Consider the following 24461-nt stretch of genomic DNA (forward strand, 5'->3'; position numbering starts at 1 on the left):
ATTCTGAATGATATTCTTCATTTGAAGAAAGAAATATATTTCAAATAATATTATAAGTTGGTACAACTAAAAATAATATTCATTCTTTTACTTTACATAACTGTTTTATTTGGCCACCACTAACAATTTACCAATATTTTTATTTTCCTACATCTACAAAAAGTCCAATACTATAAATCGTTAAGTGATAATCTAAACAGAAATAACGAGTTAAGAAGTAACTTAAATAAAATGTTGATATCAAAACTATCCCGAATACATTAATGTATGTACATCTAACAACTTCACAGATATACAATATTTGTTGATAAAGTGACTAAACAATTAATTTATTATAATATATCTAATACTTCGAAACATGCATTGCAAATACTGCTATCTAAACTAAGACACTACAGGCGCGATCGTTATTGAACTTTAGTGTAGGTCAGGTTGACGTAGAGCTGTTCTTTCTTCATTCTTGGCATGTCTCTTTAAGAGGTTCATAATTTCATTATCAAACTCTTTGGGAGTTGGTTTTTTCTCAACGATCCAGTAGAAGATGTCCCAGTCGTTACTTGGTGAGTTAATGAGGCGGTCATACATCATAGTCTGCTCCTCAGAGAAATCATCTAAATATTTCTTGGCAAAAGTGCTCAGCAACAGATCATTTTCTAACATTCCCCTTTTGCGCGATTGGTAATGAAGTCTGAAAACATAAAATAAAATTGATTGTTTTCTTTTCTTTCTAACCGAATGTCGGCAACGGCGGCCAATCTCACCGGAGATCAGCCAAGTACGCAGGACATATCGTACCTTCGGTGAGACAAGGGCACATTTGTTAAAAATTCTTAAAATGAGTATGCAAATGAGCCTTAAAACATCCTTTTATTTGGAGGAACAAAGTCAGCCACCAAGTTCAGTTTTATTTCGCAAGAGGACTATACTACCTTTATCACATTAGTGCGTTTTTTAAAATGTATTGGAGCGTCAAAATTTCAGTCAGTTGCGGCATTGGCCACGCGCATCCAATAGTGCTCTTGTCTTATCGAAGGTACAATATTATAGTGAACAAGTGTGCGTGATACACAGGTCCAATCTCTGTTCCTTCACTCTCGCAGTCCGATGAAACGGCAATCCGACATGTCCGGAGAGATTTTTACACGCACAACGGTCGGACTTGCTACAGTAAGTGCGGCAAAGGACCCCTCAACATAGAACATGACTGGAGAGGGAACAAGTGCAGGACCAACGGCTTCATGTGCTTTCCGAGGCACCGGGTTTATCTCACGGCTAACTTTCTGACTCCGAGCTGCGACTGAGTAATTTTTTTAAGATGGAAAAACCCATCCACAATTTTTTCGAACTCAGGACCTCAGGGTGGTAGTTGTACTCGTATCGTGTACAATAATAACTACGCTACCGAGGCAGTCATAATAATAAAATAAAAATAATCCTTAGGAAGGTTTAATAAGAATATTACGATAAAATGATGAAATATGGTTAATTTTCAGTTATTCATTTTATTCATTAGCTCATAACTTTTTCAGTGTGACTTATTTCCCGAATAAAAATTGCACAGTACATTTTTTGGGATTACAAGTAACAAATATGACCTACATCCTGCCCAGGGTCTCAAACTATATCCATGCGGAATTTTATAGGAATCTGTTCAGTAAGTTAGTTAATGCATTCAAATAAACAGACAGATATAGCGGCGGGGACTTTGTTTTATAATATGTAACAAGTTAAAAATAAGAAGTAACATTTTGCGCTTATGGATATAAATGGATGGAATTAAAACAAGTGGATTCTTGTATTGATAGATTTGTGATACCTATGTAGTATATACAATATTATTGTTTAGCATGCCAAACAATAGGTCTAATTTATTTTCCTTACTATAATCTTTGAAGTCATACTTTAACCTTTCACATGTATTATAATGGATATAATTGTATGTAAAAAATGATAATAATATATTAATTGACGTCATTCAATAAAGAAGTGACCAGGGGTCAATCGTCGCGCAGTGGGGACTGTGTGCTAATAACTAACAATCTGAGGTACCTTGATTAAAGGGGACAATTTTATACGCCAAATATACATATGGTATAGATACAGTGTATTAGTTCCTACATCGGTTAACTAGATAGCCACCCTCATTAAGAAAAAGGCTGCAATACAGAATCACACAGGGACAATTCTAACCGATGTCTTAGTGCATCAAGACACCTGTGGCTGTCCTATTCGTATTCAAAGTTTATTGTACTCTACAATTATTTTATACAAAAGACACTACATTTTAATAGACACATGACTTAATCATGGACCTGTTGGGCATGGCAAAAGTTCAAGAGAGGGAGAAGTTATATAATTTAGAATAAATAATAGGTACATGTTCCATGCATGTACATATTATTTTTTATTAACTTACAACTAATAGAATTTTAGGATATGCAGCATTTCAACTTACTAGAAGCTGCATATCAAGATTATATTTTTGTCTTATGTAATAATAACTGGTGAACCTATGGTTACATAGCCATAAATCCCAATCCAGCGGAACCCACATATATTTGACATAATTTAAATATTTTTTTTAAATAATATACTGAGTTTATTTTTAAGCTATTGCCATATTTTACATTAAAATTACTTTACTTGGTTTGTTAATGTAATCATTGAGTATTGATTTTAGAAAATAAGCAATTTAAGGAAGGGAAGTATCTCCATATTTAATTTTCCTAAAATCAGTAAATGAATATGATCCAAATTTCATCTTGTATATCACTCCTTAGATATTAATATTAATGCCATACAATCCTGTAACCCTTATAGTATGTAATTATAAGCAAATTATTTCTAACCTTGCCTTACGTTTCTCAAGGGTTTGAGGTTTGTCTACATCATAAAGAGGAATTTCCATGTAGGTGGTGTCCACTGTCCCCGCTGTGTTGCTATAGCACCCTACACTTTGCAGTGTCCTTAGCACATTGATAGTCTGAAAAATAGTTTTTATTCAGATCAAAGAAGATATTAACATATGAGCAAGTTAAATAAATTTACATGTAAAAAATGATGTCCTCAAAGTAGATCCACCAATGTCAGACAAACATGTCTACAGCATGATAAGAGTTTAATGGTGAATGAGGTTTTCAAAGACATAAATAATTCCCCTCCTCGTTTGAATTTAGTTTTATAGGCCGGCTATGCATCCTTCTTCTTGCATATAAAAATGCCATATCCAAAAAAGTAATTTAACTCAAAAAGAATTAACTTCATAGCATAATATTTCCCAATGAATATGTAATAAAAAATAGGAAAAACAATTAACCACCCAACAAAATAGGTACTTCTTTAGCTAGGAAATATAAATATTATAACATAATATTACAATAGAAATGAATATCCCATGGTTATATTATTTAACACCATATCTAAATGATTGTCCATTAATAAAGATACGATGATCCGTACGTTATGCTATGAAAATTATTTCTAATACTTCTGTAATTATATAATAACACAATTGTAAAATTATTACCACAGGTTTTCAACATTTTTTAAAAAATCTTTGCGCTTCTTTCATTATGGTACTTACTGAACATGTAATCCGGGGGCGAAACATCTTGATGTGATTTACTATCAAACTAGCAAATTGCATAAATTCTATAACGTTAATTTATCTTCCTATTTATTTTTATAGAACTCAACAATGTGATGGAAAATAAAAGACGCTTGACAATTGACAGCAATCAAATGTAATTGACATTTACAAATGACAGGCTGTAGGCGACAGCGCCCAGCGGCAGACCCCAGTGTTACCACTTAAACCTAACCTAGCGGATAAAAATATTTTTATAGAAAGTTTAAAGTTTGTCTACTGAACATAAATCACGCACGCTGAACGGGACATCAGGCGAAAAGTATCACATCATGTAACTCGCGTATTGTATAATCCAATGTTTAATTTTTCAAATGTAGTTAGTACCCGACGGATTTTGTATAGAAGTAAGTACCTACATCCATTACGGAGGCATGGCAGTGGGGCCGAGCTGAGTGAGTCGCTGCGCGCGCCGCATCATTGCGAGCCGGTTATACATGACAATGGACGCTAAGCTTAAAATTTTATGATGAAAAATAAAAGCGGTTCGTACTTTGACAACCTAAATCTGCGGGAAACCTTAAAATGTATAAAAATATTTTTCATGGTTAGTTTATTGCCTCATAGTGATTTAGATTTAATTATTTGTCTAAATGAATAAATGCAAATAATCGCCACGCAGTGTGCAGCCGACCGGGCTAGAGTAAGTGAGTCAAAGAGAATATAACCTGAAAGTGAGCTTGTATTAATGTTGAGTAGGACATACAAGAGGCGGTACATTTGTCCGGGACATGACGTCAAAATGTAAGAGTGGCTCAAAATTGTATATTGTACTACTTCAAATTTTATGTCGCGGCAGTCGCGTTACTTATTCTCCGTCTCTGGTAAACTGTAGGACGAAGACAATGAGGTAGAGAACCGCATGCTACAAATTGCAATAGGACGTTATTTTACAATGGACATTACATTACGGCGTTTCGAGGCGCGAGCGAGAGGGAAATATTTAGAGGGTTAACATTACAAAATACTGTAAGATACGCATTGAAGCGTCGAGCCTCACTACGCCTCGCCTCATTTGAAGTAGGACGTTGTACCGGCTCAATGCTAAAAAGAGGCTACTCTTACAAATTCTTTTTTATGTCATGTCCTACCCAACTCTAGCTCGTATAGTTACTAGCGCTCTATAAAAGATGTATACGTGTTTAGTGACTCCCGCTCTAGATAATTAGTCTATGTTTCCTTACATTATTGGTAAAAAAAATTCAACAATTATTCAATGTTAGTTTTTACACATTTATTAAATATACTAGTATGAAATAGGTAACTCACAAGCGAGTCCAGGTAGATTTTTGTGGATTGTTTTCTACGGCCTAATTTGTTACCAAATTTTTTAAAGCCAATTTTTTAACTTCATCGAAGTAATTTGACAGATGGAATGTTACCAGAGATTTACAATATATCAGGATGCTATATAATATATATAACTATTAGTATATTGTAAATTAATAAATATTTAACTGACTGAAACACTGCAAAGTAAATGCTTTAACCACACGGAGAAAAATGATCGATCTAGTATTTTTGCAAAATATATTTAACCTTATTACTGGTAATTTAGACTACAGTGACTTTAAATATTAACGTACCAAGTCGAATCCGACGAAAAAGCGCGTATACGTATGAAATTTGGTGGAAAGGGAAGCTGTCAAATTACAGTAATATTGAAATGTGACGTCACCTAGTGCCACCGGCCATAAAATTGCGTGAGTGAGGAAAGGACAGCGCGTTATTCCCACCACACCCCCACTTTTGCTCACAACAATATTTCGTATATAAATAATTGCTTTATTTTTCAACCAATTTTGATGCTAATTTCACAGAAGAATTTCTTTTTCATATTACGTTTTATTACATGTAAACTATGGAGGGTAGAGGTAAGGAGCACCGTCTGATATGGAGGGGAACTCGAAAAAGTGTCCAGGATTTGCTGAAAATAGAGTTTCAAGTACTTACCTACCACAATAGCGCTGGCGTACGAAAAGCTACGATACGAATGTGCTTGCTTTAATAGTGAGTGAAGTAAGCCAAATGAACAAATTAAACCTTTTCATGAGTCAAGTAGTCAATAAACCTTTCTACCAATGTATATTCAATAAGTTTAAATATTTATACTCTTTACATAAAGTAATTATTTCAAATTTTGCACAAAACGCTTTGACACTTGTTGCAAATGTAAATATAAATAATGATTCTGTTTACGCAATTATTTAAATAATTAACATGAAATTCTTCATTCAATTTTTTCATTAAAATTTTATACTATGCGATCGCAGCGCCACCCTTATTTTCCCTGTTTTGATGGACAGTTTTTGATACACTGAGACGGTGCTCCTTACCTCTACCCTCCATAATTTAAACTAATAAACTAAACCAAACATAGGAAACTACCCCATTCTTTGTGCTTATTACTTACTGTAAGATAGACACTGCAAACTTAGGTTTTAAAAATCATAATGCTCAGTAAAAACCTACACTGGCGACAATGGTTTTTCGAGCCATAGGTAACACAAGAATGCATACACACTATTGTGCACCGCAAGAAATAGACACCCGATACACCTAGTAAATGCAAGTAGTTTTAACAAGTGTATATTATGAAGTATACTACTTATAATATAACGGTGATGTGCGTGCATTAGCTTATATAACTATTGTGACTATGTACAAGAAAGACTTGGAAAAAAAATACAAAAGAAGTACTGAACAATTGATGACAAAAAAGAAAGCCCGGAGTTTCTTTCTGCCTTTCTTCTTCGGGTAGTCATCACTTAGGTAGCTAGTGAAAGGCTGGTAGGTTAGCTAGGTTAGGGCTCATGTCCTCGCCGGTGAGGATCGCGGCGCGTTACCCTTCTATTTCCCCCTACTTGCCAGCCCGAGCTGGTTACTTCGGTTTGTACCTTGTCTTTTGTATAAACTTTATCCCTAATTTAAAATCTCCATAGTTATATAAGTAATTTTAATAGTTTAGAAATAATAATTATTCTTATTCTTTGTTTTGACGTATCATAAGTGCAACTTTGTTCGCCTACGTGATAAATAAAGTATTTTATTTTTATTTTATTTTTCTTTTTAATTATGTGTGACGTCATACCTACAAGCAAACGCACATCAGAAAAGCCACTTTATAGCCACCATAATATTTTGTCGTAATAGTCGCTGTTTCTATGGTTACTAAATCCCAAACAATAACTAAGCGCACATTGTAACGTAGTGACTATATACTCTTTGGTGCACTTTATTTTTATGTCACTAAATGATTTCAATGTTATTATTCAATATTGTTATCAAATGAATATCAATTCACTTTAGTTTATTTATAGCACATAATAAGTATCGTCAGTACTTGTGTTAGATTTGATTTATTTGTGATGAAGCACAAAACACTTACGTGTTAAATGATGATTCGCTTGAAAGACTTTATTATATCAACAGTGGGTAAGATCGATTTTTATGTGTTTGTTAAGTACGTACCTATATTTCCTTGCACAGTATGAACTAGGTATAGCTCATTTTTTCCTTTAAAGAGTGGGAATCATTAGCAATCATTCCACATAATACTAGTCTGATGTGGATTAGTGGCGTGTTCTCGCGGCGTAATCTTTCCTCTTCAGCAAAATAGGTTCACTATTATAATAAGTAATCAACGATAGATAGAATAATTGCATTAGGTACCGAAAATTTAAATGATTTTTATTTACTTAATATGAATGATGCTGGTTATTAACTCTCATCAATATGAATATTTGTAGATATTTACACTTATGTGAATTATTTATTGGAATATTCAGAATGAAAATAATATTTTGTATAATTTCCAGAACGCAGTTTCAACCACACAGATTTAAAGTTACACGTTCAACACGAATATGTATTATCTGATTTTTTAAACAATTCTCAATCACTCTTGATTCAAGGTTTCATTGCTGATAATGAATTACATTTGTATAATGAAGTAAGTAACTTATTAACTATGTATCTACTGGTGTATGTTTTGAAGGAATCACAAACGTTGGGTAAAATTAGCCTATAGGCTGCAGTGCCGTAGCTACGCTCCTTTATAAATCCATAAAAATAACTAGAACAAAACCAATGTTAAAGTAGAAGAGCTGAATTTGCAGCTTAGTGCCGCGCGACCGCATCGCGGTTGCAACACGGCAGTCGTGCATGCCTTTTTTATATGGTTTAACTTTGCCGCGTGACCCCAAAACTCCTGCTATGTTGCAGACGCGTAGCTTAGAGGTGTCCCTATTTTGCTCAATTTGTAGTAAAACAAATTAATTACGTAATTGATTTCTGTTCATTTTCAGATACAAAAAAATGAAATAAAATCTGTAATATTTTATAAAACATCGGCTATAGCACTCACACACGATGATTTCGTAAAAGACGTAAATATTATAACTTTATCAAGTAATGCACCTGAATCATTATATCAGATTTTAAGGACTGTCTATACTCCTTTGCTTGTTAAGGTAATAAATGAGTCATAAATAAAGACTCTGTGTCATCTGTGCAGTAGTATTTATACATTTACCTCTTATTTTAGGATGACGACGTGCATTCTAATAAACTACAAAAACATCTGTCTGATTTGGAGTCGGTTTTAAAATTGTTGTCTTATGGTAAAGGACCCAACAACACGAATGGTATGGATATTTTTAATATATCACCCAATCAATTGAAGACAAGTCGAACTCTACTCGTAGAGTTTAACTTAATGTTACGCGAGTTTAGTCTTTGTTTTGCTACTATTTTATGCAACATTAAATGAGCTATATTTATATCAAAATATATTATTAAGCTCATATTTTGTTTTACCGACTCTTTATTTTTTTTATAGTGATATTAACCATTGAAGATGAATTGGAGTATTGGAAAACATTGGGCGACAGAAAAGATGTTTCTAAAAAAGAAAGAGAATCCGCACACGCCTTTTCAGAATTATTTGAAGATATTTGTCAAGAACTCAGGTTTTTTACAATTTTTATACAGTTAAAAATGTATTCTATCAAATTGTAACACAGTAATGGTACCTATAACTAAATATTGTGACAATTTTAACATACCATCACATAAAGTATTTATTCGCATTTTTATCCCAAAAGTGTTAGGGCATAGCGTATAGTGCGTGCATGTTTCATCGAGCATAAATTCGTCCCATGATGTGACAGGGCGTGCCTAGCCTGCCTAGCGTGCCTAGCCTGCCTAGCGTGCCTAACGTGCCCATAGCAGGAGGAATGTTAATGTTTTACACTTCTGCCTGCCCTTGACAAGGGATAAAAGCGTGCTGGTTTAAATATACACACAAATTCTTACTTAAACCAATAAATAATGATTCTATCCCTAGTTTTTTGTTTAGAACAATGCAGTCCAGCGTCATGCCTGAAGTACGAGAGTCGGTTGAAAACATTGGAGGAATATTGGACGATGTTTGGCGTACCACTACGTTTCCTTTTTCACAAGATAGAATGATAAACGTATTCGATATCATTGGTATGTACGAATATATCTTATTAGATAATCACCATCGGCCCATGCCTTAATCACTACAATTATTAATTGTAATGTACATTACCTGCCTACGTACTTTACGTTTCTGGAGGCCCAAAAATCACGTCAGCCTATTTAAATAATATCAAATATTATGTAACATTAGTTACTGTAGTAATCAATCATTATGCAGTAATAGTTATATCATAACATTTGTTTCTTACTGTTTGGGCCAAATCGGAGAGCACTATTGAGCTTGGTAATGCCTGCAAACTATCATAGAATTAATTTACAGAATTATAGTTACCTCTCGTTGGTAGTTGATTTATTTACTTATAATTTTACAATTGTGTAGTATTAGTGAGACCTTGGGCTATTCAGTTATATTGCAGGTTATATCCCAGCTAATTGAGTTATATGTTGAAATTAGCATGTAATTGGTGAACTTAGTTGATAGCATAATTTTATTTTAATACATATACTTTTTTGTTTATTAACGACAGAATGTGATGTCTTCAGGTTATACGATATGTTCATTGATACAAAAAAATTGCACATCTATCAATCTGTGGGAAGTAAACGAGTCTAAGGAATACCAGATATTGACGCTATTATCCGACAGTTTGAATGCTATACTAACATGGACCAGCGCTTGTAAATCCCTTACGGAAACGTACTGGCCGAATTACGCACTCCACCCTTGGAATGGAAAACCTTATGTGCCCACATCGTGTATAAATTTTCAATCTCGGCTGAAAGAAGTAAGCGTCTTCATTATGTCAATAAAGAGTGTACTTTATTTAGTTTTTAGAAATCAGTGGGCTGCGACTTATGATCGCTTCTCTGCAATGTCTCACGTGGACGGATTTGTGACAAAAACGTGTACTACGTATATTATGCCATTGATGGATATCGCCATTTATTTTGTTATTTCAAGAAACAAGGATTTCCATTACTCTATCTGATAATATAAAAAATTACATCATTTTCTGTTTCAGATAAAAGATATCAGATCAACCCATAGCCAGTTGAATAAATTGCTTACACATAATGAGCAAATGGAATTACAAACACATTTATTATTTCAACCTTTCCAAAGTAAGGAATTTAGTTAATAACCAGTTCCAATTTTAGTCGCATAACGTGCTTAATATCATGCAATGCCTTCTTGACTATACGATTTATACCTAAGTACTGTAAAAGATTGATATTTCAAATTTTATTTTAATTTTCAAATATTTTTACACCAATTTATTATATTAACAATGATTTCACAAAAAGTAAATGTTTACACAGATGTTAATATATGGATGTGTAGCGGAACAAATTCTGCATGGGATGCTGCGGTCGCCAGATTTTCAACAGACTTACGTCCAGCAGAAATGAAGATCGCTGAAAAATTAAAACCCAGACTTCATAATACGTCTACTAAACAGGTATCTTGTAAAGAATTCGAGGGTGGAAACTCTAAAGATATCTTGAATATTTTGTAATTAAGTTCATTTAGTCCGTAGCGGGCAGTCAAGATATAGATCTGCTTTTCCATTTCTATAAACAACCCCTGTAATGCGTTTGTCTCTTTCACCATTTTTCAAAGCCATTGAAAATATCAGATTACTTGTAGGCTACACGCATAGGCATAAACGCATTTATGGATTATTTATTTGATGAAATAGAAACCGCAAAATTTACCAGAGAATAAAAATTGTATGATTAAAACCAACAGTTAAATCCAATAAATAACTGTTCATGAATTACGATGTACACCACTAAACGAACCTACACTGTTCATTTAAGATGCTATATGAATTTATGCGATACCAAGCATTAATAGAAAGGCCCCTCGTGAAGCAGACGTTAAGTAACGAGTTGGAGATATTTGTGTCTTCTCTCATAGCCATGTTAAAGGACGTCCAAAAACAATTGGATGCAGACGAAATGGATGTTAAAATGTATCAACCACCAGAAATGTCACCTGTCGTATACCAGGTGCAATGGGCTAAGCAGATGGAAGCGAAAGTAAGTTTTCAAATACTATATACTAACCAGTCACAATGAAAAACTCGCCGTAACGGATGTGTTACTGACAGAAATAATCTTCAAGTTAATCACAGTAATGTATGTACAATAGTAGATCGCCATAGACACTACTTTAAAGCTGTAACTAATTTATCTCTCTAGGCGCTTTATCCAGACAATTCAACGTTTTAGGTGAAGGAAATTCATACATGTGCTGATAAATATCTTAAAGAATTTGAAAATAATGCTGAGCTTCTGTCACTCGCTTCGAAGTTATTGAAGGATTTGAAAACAATGTATACCCAACTTCACGAAGAGTGGTCTAGAGATTTACAGGTAAGTTTGACTTTCGCAAACATAGAATTTGCATGGAAAAGTAAAGCAGTTGCATGTTATAGCGTTACTAAAACATATAATTCCAATTTATACCGAAATAATGTATTTTGGTTACTTTTAATCTATATTTGGATTTATGCCGTACCATTTATTCATAAGGGTACCGCCATCCGCATCATGCGTTTTGCATTCCCTTACCAATCTGCCAACAGGTTCAATCCAAGAACGGGTTGCTCCAACTTGCGCTGGACAAGCCCGTGGTAGAGTTTAGCGGCGTGAGCAAGATGATGGTGGTGAACTTCAACCCGCGCCTCGTGTGGGTGGAACTGGAGTGTCGCGCGATGACGTCACTGGGTCTACCACCGCCGCCGGCAACCGCCGTTTTTGACTCACTTACCTCAGCTTTGACGTATGCCCGCGCTTTACAGCAGGTCAGTGTTCATGAATGCATTTTAGAATGCTGTAGTTATTTCCATATAGTTTAATAGTTTTAAAGAGTATATTGTTTTGATTTGGGATGTTCGTATAATTTGTGGATCCAGTTAACTTAAATTATGTAAACTGATTGTATATGTTTTAACCAGGCATCAATTTTTTATAAGAAGCAAAAAGTATTATACAGGTAAAGCTAATCTCTACATAGTGAAAAACAATATTATTTGAAATAACAGGTAGCGTCATTCCACAACACGCTAGGGGAACGCATGATTCCGTCAACACGTCCAATGATGCTGCAAGCTGCGCTCGATCTGTCTTCATTGGTGCAAGATCAGAAAGCCGTGTATTGGGACGATATAGAGCAATTGGCTAACTATACAGACAAGTTGAAGAAAGCTGTGTTGAAGTTAGAGAGTCAAGTATGTACACGAAACTTATTCAAATGTTATTTTTAATAATATTGTTCTATTACAAGTGCTTATTTTGTCATAAAACTACATTTTTCAAACGATTAATATTCTAGACTTTGTGGAGTGTCAATATGACGCACTCAATAAGGTTATAGCAAATATAGTATTATTATGCAGAATATGATAATATTTTTTTGGGTTTAGTTATACCACAAAAACAGCGACGTTAACCACTTACCCACAATTATACCTCGCTAGTTTAATAGGTTTCGATAATTTATTTTATCGATAACTCTACATACAAAAAACCTAGTTTATATTTTGTTATTTTCAGAACACTTATCTTACAAATCAACACGTGGCCATCAGAACAATTGTAAAAAAAAACTCGTGGATACTGATCTTCTGGCCAAACAGTCTGATTGGAAGCGAGCCGTCAAAGATATTCGCAATGTTATAGAGACGGTACGAGATCATTTTCACAGTAAAACATTCTAAAACTTGTTTCTAATTTTTCTTTTGCTTCGTAGGTGGAAAGAAATGGCTATAAAAATACAGAACCTTGGAGACTGCATTGGGACTGGCAACTATACAAAGCTTTGGAATGTCAATACATAAAGACGCTGCTGTCATTGCATAATCATTTTCCGCACGTTAAAGTCGATTTAGTACTACGGTAAGTAATTGTACAGACTATAAGGATGCCTCATTTTCTGGGATATCATTTTCTTAGCAATTAGAACATAATTATACAAAAAAAAATATATAATTTTATTCTATGATATAAATTCCCAAAGCGTTTTTTTGCAATTGAAACTTCAGAGAAGTTGTAGGTTCGTTGCTGTATATTGCCGATTTGTTTTTTAGACACTATACGGCCTATGTCAAGAATTGGTTTCGGTCGATATCTGCAGGTCAATGTCGATACCACATACACAAACTAATATAAGATGGGGCTATCAATCAAGTTTTATTGTAGTTCGCCCTTTTCCGAGATGTATACGGAGATATATAGAGAAATATCGAATATATAGTGCAATAAAATATTTTAGTGGACACATGGTGCAAGTGCAACCACCGATGGAAGAGATCCGCGTTCAACATTACAATCAGTTGAGGCGTCTCGTGTCGCTGCCTGCGCAGTTCGTCGGCGTGCAAAATAACATCACAGAGAGTCAAAGCATATTCGCGGCTATTGTTGATAAGTATGTGTTCGAATAGCAATTGCGCCTGATCATAATTTCTTACGTCGTTATTTTAACCTTGTATTAAAACTAATAAGTTTTTAATTTATAGTCTTTAGTGGATGTTATTTTATGTCACCAATTATAATAATCTTATCTATACTATGTTTTCTAAGTTCATTTAATAACAAAAACCTGGCTTTGCTTTTTAGGTAATATCTAAATCTTTAAAGACTTGATATTTTTGTAATTTTTCCACTTAAATTCCCTTTGGATGTAAACGAATACCCATCTGCTGGAGTAAGGTAGTAGAGGTACCCCGTGCCGCAGACACAGTTGGCTGGGTAACACGGCGGTGGGTCGGCTGGAGGCGGTGCTGTCGGGCGTGGAGTCGGTGCGCGGCGCGTGGGCGGTGCGCGCGGCGCTGGCGTGCGCGGCGGACCTGCGCGCGCTGTGCGCCGAGCTGCGCGCCGCGCACCACTGGGAGCACAACTTCAGGGCCTGCAAGGCGTACGGACAGGCCGTCGCTAAGATGACCTTGTGAGAATGCTTGTATCATTGTACATTAGGATATTGCGATCCAGTTCAGTTCTTCTATCAGTTACAAATAGAAAAAAAATGGTGCCTTATAAATGATATATTATTTATATATAATAATATTTGCACTGTAGTATAATATACTGTCCCACTACTGGGCAAGGGCCTCCTATACTACTGAGAGGGATAAGGCCTTAGTCCACCACGCTGGCCTAGCGCGGATTGGTAAACTTTACACAACCTCAAAATTCCTATAGGGGAACTTCTTAGGAAAGCTACATATATACTCCTCACGCTGTAATTCTTATCAATAATATTGTAACAAATTTGTTTGTAATTTTTTCTAGTAGTGTTTCATAATAACATTTGTGAATACTATGTGACCTTATGACGGTTTACAGTGACGACGAGAAGGTAGAGTGGATATCAATAGGCACGGCTACTCTACGTCGTGAGTTCGAAGCTCAGACACGCTCGCTGTGGTCTTGTCTCATGTCGTCTCTCCAAACCAGCTGTCGCAATGACGCGGCGACCCTGGAAGCATTTATAGGCAACGCCATGGTCATGTTGGAGAACAAATTGCTGCCTAAAAATGCAAAGGAGCTGTCGGAGATAAGTGCTAAACAACATGCTCTCCAAGAAAAACTGCCTGAGGTTTTTAATGTTTTTAGATACTATACAACTGCTTTTGTAAGATATCACATTCAAAAAGAAGAAAACATTTTGACTATAAATAAAACCGACTTCAAAAACCATTACAAATCAAAAAGTAATTCAATAAACACGTAAGTATACGATTTTTTTTATTATTTGGAATGGGTGTCTAATTTCATATGTGGTTTTAGTACATAATATACCTACATTGAAATACCAAAAACCCCATCAAAAACCGATCAGTAGTTTTGGAGAAAATCGCGAACACAGGAACTTATATACATACAAGCGTGTCGCAGGAAATCTTCCTTTTTTGAAGTCGGTTAAAAAATTATAACAACAACATTTTTAATGTTGTAGTACGTTGTCCTTTGCATTTTTTATTTTAGTAAGTAGTCAGAAAATTAAAAACTCTGTCACTAAAGATTAAAGTAATAGTAAATTATAAAATAATTGTCACTAAAAATGCAATATAAATAAATTTTAACTAACGACTTAAGTACCATTTATCGTGACAGATGGAGAAATTAGTGGAAGATCTAAAGAAAAAAGGTCACTTGTTGCGGACGTGGGGCGGCGACACGTCCGTCGACAGGACAATAAAGGAATGGCAAAAAATACGGGAACTCATGCGCAGTCAGCAACAACTGTTCGAGCATCAGGTATTAAGCTATTTGTCATGCCTTTATAATACTCCACAAACACTAATGATTATAGTTCGATTAATTCATTAACAAGTAATAGAATTTAAGAAATATTGCTTCGAAGTGTAAAATATTATAGACTTATATTACTATAAAGTGGTCTAACGTAATAGATTGCTATTCTATTACGGATAATAATCGGGCCAAAAACTATAACCAATTTAATAATTTTGCTATAGATGATAATATATTAATTTAAAAAACATGAAGGACACTGTATAATGTACTTATTTAATTAAATATAGTAATATTGCCTACTCTGAATACATAACTGTCGTTTGCGCTACAATGGCCAACGGTCAAGACTACAATTTGCAGATTATAGTACAACTTATTTATAAAAAATGAACTCATTATCAACATCGCCCTATCTGTACCGGAGACAGTCTTTCTAGAGCGCGCTACTAAAAATAATATGTGCTTTCGACGCACGGGAATAATAAAATTTAAAATATTTTTTTTTATTTCTTTGATCCTGAATTGGGGAAATATACTATTAATTTACACCAATGGAATTACTCGCATGAGCTTTCTGCATACGTACATAGATCTATTTGATAATTTATTATTGCGTCACAAATAAATACATACACAGTACACTACACAAAGTGGAAAAATTTCCAAATATTTTTCAACTTTGCGTATCATTATTCCGATTTGTCGTATATGTGCGTATTTTGCGTGGTTCAGCTTGTGGAAACAAAACTATTGGTAAAATCATAGAACCATAATATATTTTTATTGTTTAGGTCTACAGGCGCATGTTGTATTTTTTAATGTTAAAATTAACTTACTGAAATTTGAATATCTTTTTCTATATTATTTTTGGTACCGTAAATTAAGTTTACTATTTTTAACGTCTTCCTACTGATAATGAATTTGGTATGAGAGAGATAGTGAGTTATTCTACTGTATCAAATATACTGATGTATATAACAGGCAGAGATAGTGAAATCGAGCCTGAGCGCCGACTGGGACAATCTGAACAGCAGCGCGGAGGCATGGCTCGAGCGCTGGGCGCACACAAAGAGCCGCCACGAGGACGCGCGCGGCGCGCACTACCGCGACGTGCTCGACAGATGTCGCGACGTGTTCCGCGCCGTCGCGCACTGGGAGGGCTTCGTCGCTGATAAAGACGGCTTGTTGTGAGCGATATTCACATGTTATACACTGTACAACTTTTCTAACTCGTATTTAAAAATATTATATTAGTAACCGTATTCGCCTCGTAACCGTGCAGGCTGCAAAATCTTTGAAACGTCAGGCGATAAATAAAATACAAAAAAACGTTACAGACTCCGTAACTAATCTTGTTTCGATGTCTAAAATTTGCGTAGATATAAGGAATTATAATATTACTCCTATTACTATGACAATGACACAACTTATTTGCTGATTTTAATAAAGGTACATAGCCAAATAAGGTACCTGGTGTAAGTATCAAAGGTGCTTTTAGTTTATGCAGCCATCATATTCATTACTGCAACTCATATAAACCAGGATAGGCATTGAAGGTCGCTGTATCAGTAGGATAATGGGAATTTGCGTACCTATATAAATTATCTGTTTCATAGCTGCTTCGTAAAACCCACCAAACTCGCCAAGTCCAGAGGTGACCTGATGGCTTGTCAGTCTTTGAGGGATATTGACAATCTTATCGGCTAGACGACATGACACAGCAAATCTAGTACTTTAAATTGGTTTTCTTTGAATTAGTGGTACTATTCAATAAGCCTTTTAACTGGCTAGAACGCGGCATTAACGCTTGAAATATGCAAAAACTTTACATTAATGAAGTATGCTTGTACTTTGCAGAAAAGAATTTGCGAAGTTTAATATGCAGGTGGAAATACCAGCGATATGGAAACAGGGTGAAAACCTCATGAAGGAATGTATCGATCTATGGACCGTATTCAAAGAGTATAATGAAGGTAATGGATCTTTGATAGCATTATATCTCTCTTTGAAACGATTTCTGATAGCTGAAGATTTCATACACTCGAAAAAAATACCTATTATTTCTAACTCACTTACTATGAAAACTAACGCCGATTAGTGGGGACTAAGAGTTGATTGGAATATAATAATTTACGTAATGGAGTTTTGATATAATTGATTTTCCATAAATTCACTACTTACATATACCGTTTATTAAATACCATATGGGATAATAGAGTATATTATTACAAATTTAAGTACTTACTGTGTAGTATGTAAGTATTGTATGATGCCTTTTATTTAACTACTACAAAAAATTGTTGTGACATAGAAAAATAATAGCAGTTTCTTTCAGAATTCGAGGCCATGTCCCAACAACTGTGGGTGGTGTTCCAGAAGAAACTTCACAGCCTCGAAGAGTTTACATCGAAGTGGAAAAGCCGTTTGGAACCATACACTTCAGTCACTTTGCTAATACAGCAAGAACTAGATAAATATTCTGTAAGTATTATCTGGTGGTGTATCTCTCGTATGCGACAGGACGGCTCGAAGTTATATTGTAACCAGAGTAATTACTAGGCATTGTGAGATTTCACATAAAATGTCAGACTGACTGTAATCCAAAGACAATTCAAATTTCCACTGATATTGTTACTATTAATGGACATTTGTGTCACTTACAGTTATCCGAGCGACTTCTTCGTTACGTCATTCATTACACCAAAGAAAATCTCTTAAAGCACTTTCAGGAATTAAAGAATTATCATAGAAAATTAAATATTAATTCAACACTTCTAAATGTCATTAAATTGGTTGGGTTGACTCATACATGCGTTAAGTAAGATGTTCATTATTCCCGCGATATCTTTGATATTACTATGTGATGTCATCATTCCACATGTATATCAACCATGAATTAAAACATCTTGAAAATATTGCCTACATATAAAACCTACATGGTAATGAGAGCGATGCGTGCAATGACTATTTGCCGTTTTAAATTTATAAAAAACTATAAATACCTACAAGTACATATGTACTTACATGGATATCACGGAAATGGTTGGCGAACTTGTTGATCTTTCTGTTTGCAAAGACTTCCCGTTCCTTGATATAATACCTATTCTGAAATCTAGCCTACACATAACTCACTAAAAGTCGAATTATAGAATGTACACGGATTTTGCACATTAGTCGCACTACCCATATTTCAGATTAATAATAAAATACCAGATTTTTTTTCTAACTTCAGTAGGTACTAATTCTTCTAAAAGTGACGGCTTCGTAAGTCGGCATGTTAAACACACGTGAATGAATTGAATGCCGTCGATATCTACTTCTAAATTGATAAAATTGATTGAACGTTCCCACAGGACCTAACACCGTTACTAAAATACCTGCGAGGCACAGATTTCTCGGAGCGAAACTGGCTAGAAGTGTTCAGTCTTCTGGAAATGGAGTACAAAAAGCCAGACACATTGCAGCTGAATGATCTGCTCATTGTTGCGCCGAATATTAAAAAACACATCAAAGCTTTACAAGTAAGTAAAATATAACAGATTTAATATATTAGATACTTTGATTTTTGTAGTTAATTATCTCATTGAATTAACTTCAAAAAGGAGACTTTTTTTTATTTATTAATATTGACTTCTAAAAAACAACTTCCCTATTTTTTTTATGTAAAGGGGTAAAAATGGTCATATCAGATGTAGGATTTAGACTTTCCGTAACAACTGATACAATTCTAACAATTCTGTTCTATTAAGGAAGGTAAATCCTTTTGAATGTTATAAGTATGAGCAATTTTATTATGAAGGAGAGAAAAAAATTACGCAACCATCTACTGATAGCAGCGATAGCCTAGTTGGGTGTGGAACGGACTGCCAAGACGAATGTTCGCAGGTTCAAATCCCAAGTGCACACACCTCTGACTTTTCTAAAATCATGTGTGTATTCTTTGTGAATTTATCGTTCGCTTTAACCGTGAAGGAAAACATTGTGAGGAAACCTGCACATCTGAGAAGTTCTCTATAGGAATTTCGAAGGTGTGTGAAGTCTACCAACCCGCACTAGGCTAGCGTGGTGGACTAAGGCCTAATCCCTCAGTAGTAGAGGAGGCCCGTGCTCAGCAGTGGGCAAGTATATAATACAGGGCTGATAAGAAACCACTATATCCTTTGGCGATCTTAACTTGAGAGAATTCAGAGCAACCACATTGCGCGTGCTCAGCTCTACCGTTTACAACATGTGCCTTTTACATCGGATACAATTGATTTAGTCTAGTATTTCATTTGGAATCTCCACTCAAGACTCCCAAACATGGATTTAGTTATTCAAAAATGCCATTCACTACTTCTTCTTTATACTTGAATGCTGACGTAATCGCCAGAGTATTTTTTTAATAAAACAGAATGAACTAGGAACTAGTTTAATACGATTACATTGCCATTTTAATATTTATATTATTATGTATTATCAAACTTCTTGCATTATAAATATTTTAGCTGCATATTTACATAACATAAAATGTTTTTAGACTTAAAGCTAAAAATCTATTTTAAACATAGTCGTAAACTAATACAAATTAAGTTTTTTTTACACCTATTAACCTAGCAGTATGTACTATGTCTTTATTGTATTTTAAACGGTCATTTAATTAAACAACATTTTTTTCACCACAGAAAATATGCACAATGGCCTCGAACGAGTCCGCCATACGCAACGCTCTCAACGAGCTTGAGATTTGGTTTGCCGGCGCGCGCTTTGCCATTGTGTACTACAACGACAAGTCTAAGCGGCCGACGCCTATTGTCAAGGATTTCAAGGATATTCTCACTAAGGTATCGGTTACTAAACTTTTACGATGCTTGCTAATAGTATAGGAGATAAACTGAAGTAGAGATAATTTTAAAAATAAGTCGATGCAATGTAAAAAAAATGTGACGCTGAAAAAAATTTAAAAAGCTTGTTAGTCAAAAAAAGAGCTATGTCCAAACCTATATTTTTTTTCTTCCAAGTAAACGCTCCCACGTGTACCCAATACATATAGGCGATGTCTTAGCCTGTTATTGACGCTATATGTAATATTTTTTATTCTATTGACCAAGATATAAAATAATTCTCCATTATGAAAAAAGCAAAACAGGTTGGAGCTGTATTTAAAATGTTATTAAAATAGTTGACCAATTAATTTCTCATAAGTGTACTTCTCAACTTCGATAAAGCAAAACATAACAGTTATACAAGTTTGGAACTCTATAGATTAATAATACACAGAAACTACTGCCTACATGAAATAATTTTCTTTTCCTGACGAGGATGGCCATAAATCTAAATATTGGCTCTATTGAATCAAGTAAATAGGAGCTGAAGCATTTATTAAGGTCCGAGCCTTAAGGGTTCAAACAAATATGACGGGTTGTAGATCTCAGAGCAGCAGTGGGTGGTATCATCGCTAAGTGGCGGCGGCGGCGGCGGCGGCGCGGACGCGTGCGCGGCGTGGGAGGGGCGGCTGCGGAGCGCGCGCACGCTGCTGCGCGCCACGCACCGCGCGCAACGCAGGTCAGTACTCTGCAGTCTGCACCTACCGCCCTGTCTGACGCACTCCAGGGGCTACATAACAACAAATTTTTGATACCGATATACTTACCGATAGACTATGCCATTATTTTTTGGTTTTTCTATTAATGTTATAACGGTTGTAGAAAGGCATCTTTTTTAAAGCCCAAGTAGTACTTACACAGATGAATTTTTTACTACGTAAATCTATAAGTAAGAAGAAATACAGTATGTTTGCTCTTTGAAATAACTGTCTTTACAAGGTCAGATATTATCGTTATTTGCACTGTCCCCTGTCTATTTGTTTGTTGCGATTGAGCCTGTATCTAGGACTTTAATAATTTACTATCTACCATTTTCGTATCATTGAAGAGTATCCGCATTTTGTGATAAATAAATATAGATTAAAACCGCTGACAAGGCTTTGTCGGGCGACTGGATTACTGCAAAGTACCTTCTAGCGAAGTCAACAGGATCACTTTTATCACGAATCGTATGAAATAGATGGTTGATCTGGGATAGGGAAGAGGATACATGAAGAATGACAAAAGGATTTGATTTCATTCTGATTACGGAATAATGAAATTAGGAAAAGCGGTATGTGTGAGTTATTTGAGTAAGAAAATTTTAAAACAGAGATTGGTCTTCAAGCAGCAACTTCCTCGCCATTTGTAACGTACAGACAACCCGAGGAAGAAAGAATACTCCTGACCTTAATTTTATATTATCAGTTATCTAATTTCTTCTGTGAATATGCAGATATTTAAAGGCATAGTTATAATGACATACTGTATTAATATATTTATTCACACAACATCTGTCACACGAGGCTTCTACATAAGCCTATGCACCCGGTATGAAAGAAAATACTTCTTTACTTCGCCTATACAAGATAACTGTTCAACGAATCTTATGTTATAATCAACGAAGATCCAAACTAAATACGATAACGACTAAAACCAAAGAAAATACCTGACAAAAAAATCACTCAACACTTTGGCTGCCGATACAACTGTTATATTAATCTAATGAAAACGAAACAGTTGGAAACAAGTCCACTCACAGGCTTACATAATTACTGAACAATGGTCGCCGTCGTAAAGGATTTGCGCTCGGTTTCCGACACGTGTGCGACAGATGTACGAGCTATTTTGACATACCGTTTGCTTTTGGTCTTATTTTTATTTTAAAGCTCGACGCCAATTCCGCTTGCATTGTTTTGTTGGTCATGGCGCGGCGGACTGTTTTGCAAGTCCCATATTTAGCTGTAAAATGCTCGATATGTATACGCAATGAACCAGGAAGTAGAAATTTCTTGCTACGTTTTTGACATTTCCTATTATGTTCTATAAACTCTCCTTATTTGCTCTCGGAGTAACTTACTTGAGTCGTTTAGCGGTAGATGCAATTAATATTTACATCTCTACCCACTCCTTAGGAAAATCAGGTGTGAGCGCATTATGCATAAGTAATAAGTATTTAATTTCTTATGCAACGAAGGAGGTCGTCCTGGTTTTATTCGCATGTTCTTTGATAATAAAGAACACATGAATAATAGTATGTTCCGTGGTTGTTACGTCATTTTTAAGACGTGTTTAAAATAAAAATGCTCTACTTCTATTTATATGCATCCATCAGCTAGTATATTTTGTCCACGGCATGCCACATAATACCTATTCAAATTCAGTAAAATATCTATAAATTTATGTTCGGGGATTACCCTAGTAACAAGAGCATAGATTGACGTTTCTCAATGTTTGTTTAATAAATGATATGCGCAATAACCATAAATAAAGTAAAGTAACGTTGCTATCTAACTTACGAGTTACGCGCATTGTCATGGGACATAAAGAAAACATAAAAGCTTTTTTAAGACAAAATGTTATGTGACAGTATTCAACATAATATAACAATTCCTTCTTACAATGATTCTTGTGAGTGCACTGATGTTCAAACAACTTATGCAACACAACTTTAATGTAGAGCTCGTTTTTCCATATATATAGAAAATAAAATAAACATTTGTCTATAGTCTATTTTTATGCCGGTATGGAATGAACTGTTTAAAATTATTATGAAAGCTTATACAAATACTAAGTAGTTTAAATAATCTATATCTATACTTATAATAAATCTGTAGAGAGGTCAATTCTGTACATGAAATATATTTCCAAAATAACTATCAGGGGGTGATTAGGGATCGATACTGATGCCAAAAATGCAATTAGTAAAATTTTTGTCTGTCTGTCTGTCTGTCTGTATAACCGTTATAGAAACAAAAACTACTCGACGGATTTTAACGAAACTTGGTACAATTATTTGTCATACTCCTGTGCTGGTTATAGTATACTTTTCATCACGCTACAATTAATAGGAGCAGAGCAGTGGAGGGAAATGTTGGGAAAACGGGAGAAGTTACTCCATTTTTTAAGCTTCCGTCGCGTGTGCAACCTTAATGGTTAAAGCTACACAGAAATAATGTTTGACGGAAATGTTCTCCTTAAAATTATGTAAAAAATATCCAACGACAGCATATGTCTATCTTTTATGGTTGACTCACAATAACACGTGTAACTCCCGATAACTTAGCAGTTCGAAGCTTTCTCATTATATTTGTCTACTCTTACGTTTATAATACTCTCAGTCATCCCTAATTAAAAAATTTAACATTATTAAATATTCCATAAAAAAGATTCATAGAAATCGGTATAGAAACACCAAAGTTATACATGAAATACGCTAATAATAAGCCATCACGCGTGAATATTGAATCATGCTATAAGGATTATTTTTGTATATATAATACTAGCTTTTGCCCGCGGCTCCGCTCGCGTTACAAAGTTTTTCGGGCTAAAGTATTCCGTTATAAAAGTCACGCTATATATTTTCCCGGGAGCCTATGTTCTTCCCAGGGTCTCAAACTGTCTCCATAACAAATTTCATCTTAATATGTTGGATAGTTTTTGAGTTTAACACGTTCAGGCAGTCGGATGCAGCGGGGGACTTTGTTTTATAATATATTTTTGTAGAACTTTTTAAGAGGAACAATCCCGTCATACATCATTGTTGCATAACTTTAATTGTTTACGCAGCGCACGCAACGGAAGCTCTCAAAACTAATAAATTTTCTCCGTTTTTGCAACATGTTTCATTACTGCTTCGCTCCTATTGGTCATAGCTTGATGATATATACCCTATAGCATTTCAAAAACAAAGTGCTATCCAACACAAAAATATTATTTTCAGTTCGATCTGATAGTTCCTGAGATTAGCCATTACTGCTCCGCTCCTATTGGTCATAGCGTGATGATATTTAACCCATAGTACTCCACGAACAAATAACTATCCAACACAAAAATATTTTTTCAGTTTGAACCGGTAGTTCCTGAGATTAGCTATTACTGCTCCGCTCCTATTGGTCATAGCCTGATGATATATAGCCTATAGCACTACACGAATAAAGAGCTATCCAACACAAAAAGAATTTTTCAGTTCGAACCGGTAGTTCCTGAGATTAGTCATTACTGCTCCGCTCCTATTGGTC

The 24461-nt window shown here is 35.0% G+C and overlaps 2 protein-coding genes across 3 annotated transcripts in view; one reads left to right on the forward strand and one right to left on the reverse strand.

Annotated features, from left to right (window-relative positions):
* Window positions 1–85: 85 nt before the first annotated feature.
* LOC119188361 (succinate dehydrogenase assembly factor 2-A, mitochondrial-like) lies at window positions 86–4934 on the reverse strand. Of its 2 annotated transcripts, none has more exons than XM_037441571.1 (3): window positions 4916–4934; window positions 2850–2983; window positions 86–688 (listed from the first exon to the last, which is right to left on the reverse strand). In XM_037441571.1, exons 2-3 carry the CDS (start codon window positions 2906–2908, stop codon window positions 418–420), a joined length of 330 nt encoding a protein of 109 aa, XP_037297468.1. In that variant the 5' UTR covers window positions 2909–2983; window positions 4916–4934; the 3' UTR covers window positions 86–417. The 2 variants fall into 2 exon arrangements, with proteins under 2 accessions (XP_037297468.1, XP_037297467.1); XM_037441570.1 differs by lacking the exon at window positions 4916–4934 and adding an exon at window positions 3584–3826.
* Window positions 4935–6782: 1848 nt separating this feature from the next.
* LOC115445824 (cytoplasmic dynein 2 heavy chain 1) overlaps window positions 6783–24461 on the forward strand; it is a 42943-nt gene continuing 25264 nt past the window's right edge. The window contains 26 exon segments of the mRNA XM_037441566.1: window positions 6783–7081; window positions 7465–7598; window positions 7954–8118; window positions 8193–8292; window positions 8487–8616; window positions 9006–9139; window positions 9656–9897; window positions 10135–10234; window positions 10433–10572; window positions 10934–11155; window positions 11348–11491; window positions 11704–11922; window positions 12163–12348; window positions 12674–12718; window positions 12721–12804; window positions 12870–13015; window positions 13392–13544; window positions 13854–14063; window positions 14462–14714; window positions 15233–15376; window positions 16358–16563; window positions 17234–17349; window positions 17712–17857; window positions 18730–18897; window positions 20041–20199; window positions 20784–20920. Of these exon segments, the coding sequence (XP_037297463.1) occupies window positions 7042–7081; window positions 7465–7598; window positions 7954–8118; window positions 8193–8292; window positions 8487–8616; window positions 9006–9139; window positions 9656–9897; window positions 10135–10234; window positions 10433–10572; window positions 10934–11155; window positions 11348–11491; window positions 11704–11922; window positions 12163–12348; window positions 12674–12718; window positions 12721–12804; window positions 12870–13015; window positions 13392–13544; window positions 13854–14063; window positions 14462–14714; window positions 15233–15376; window positions 16358–16563; window positions 17234–17349; window positions 17712–17857; window positions 18730–18897; window positions 20041–20199; window positions 20784–20920 (3923 nt within the window). The 5' untranslated portion in view covers window positions 6783–7041.

Source organism: Manduca sexta, chromosome 22, assembly GCF_014839805.1.
Source record: "Manduca sexta isolate Smith_Timp_Sample1 chromosome 22, JHU_Msex_v1.0, whole genome shotgun sequence".
In the NCBI taxonomy this organism is placed as follows: Eukaryota; Metazoa; Arthropoda; class Insecta; order Lepidoptera; family Sphingidae; genus Manduca; species Manduca sexta.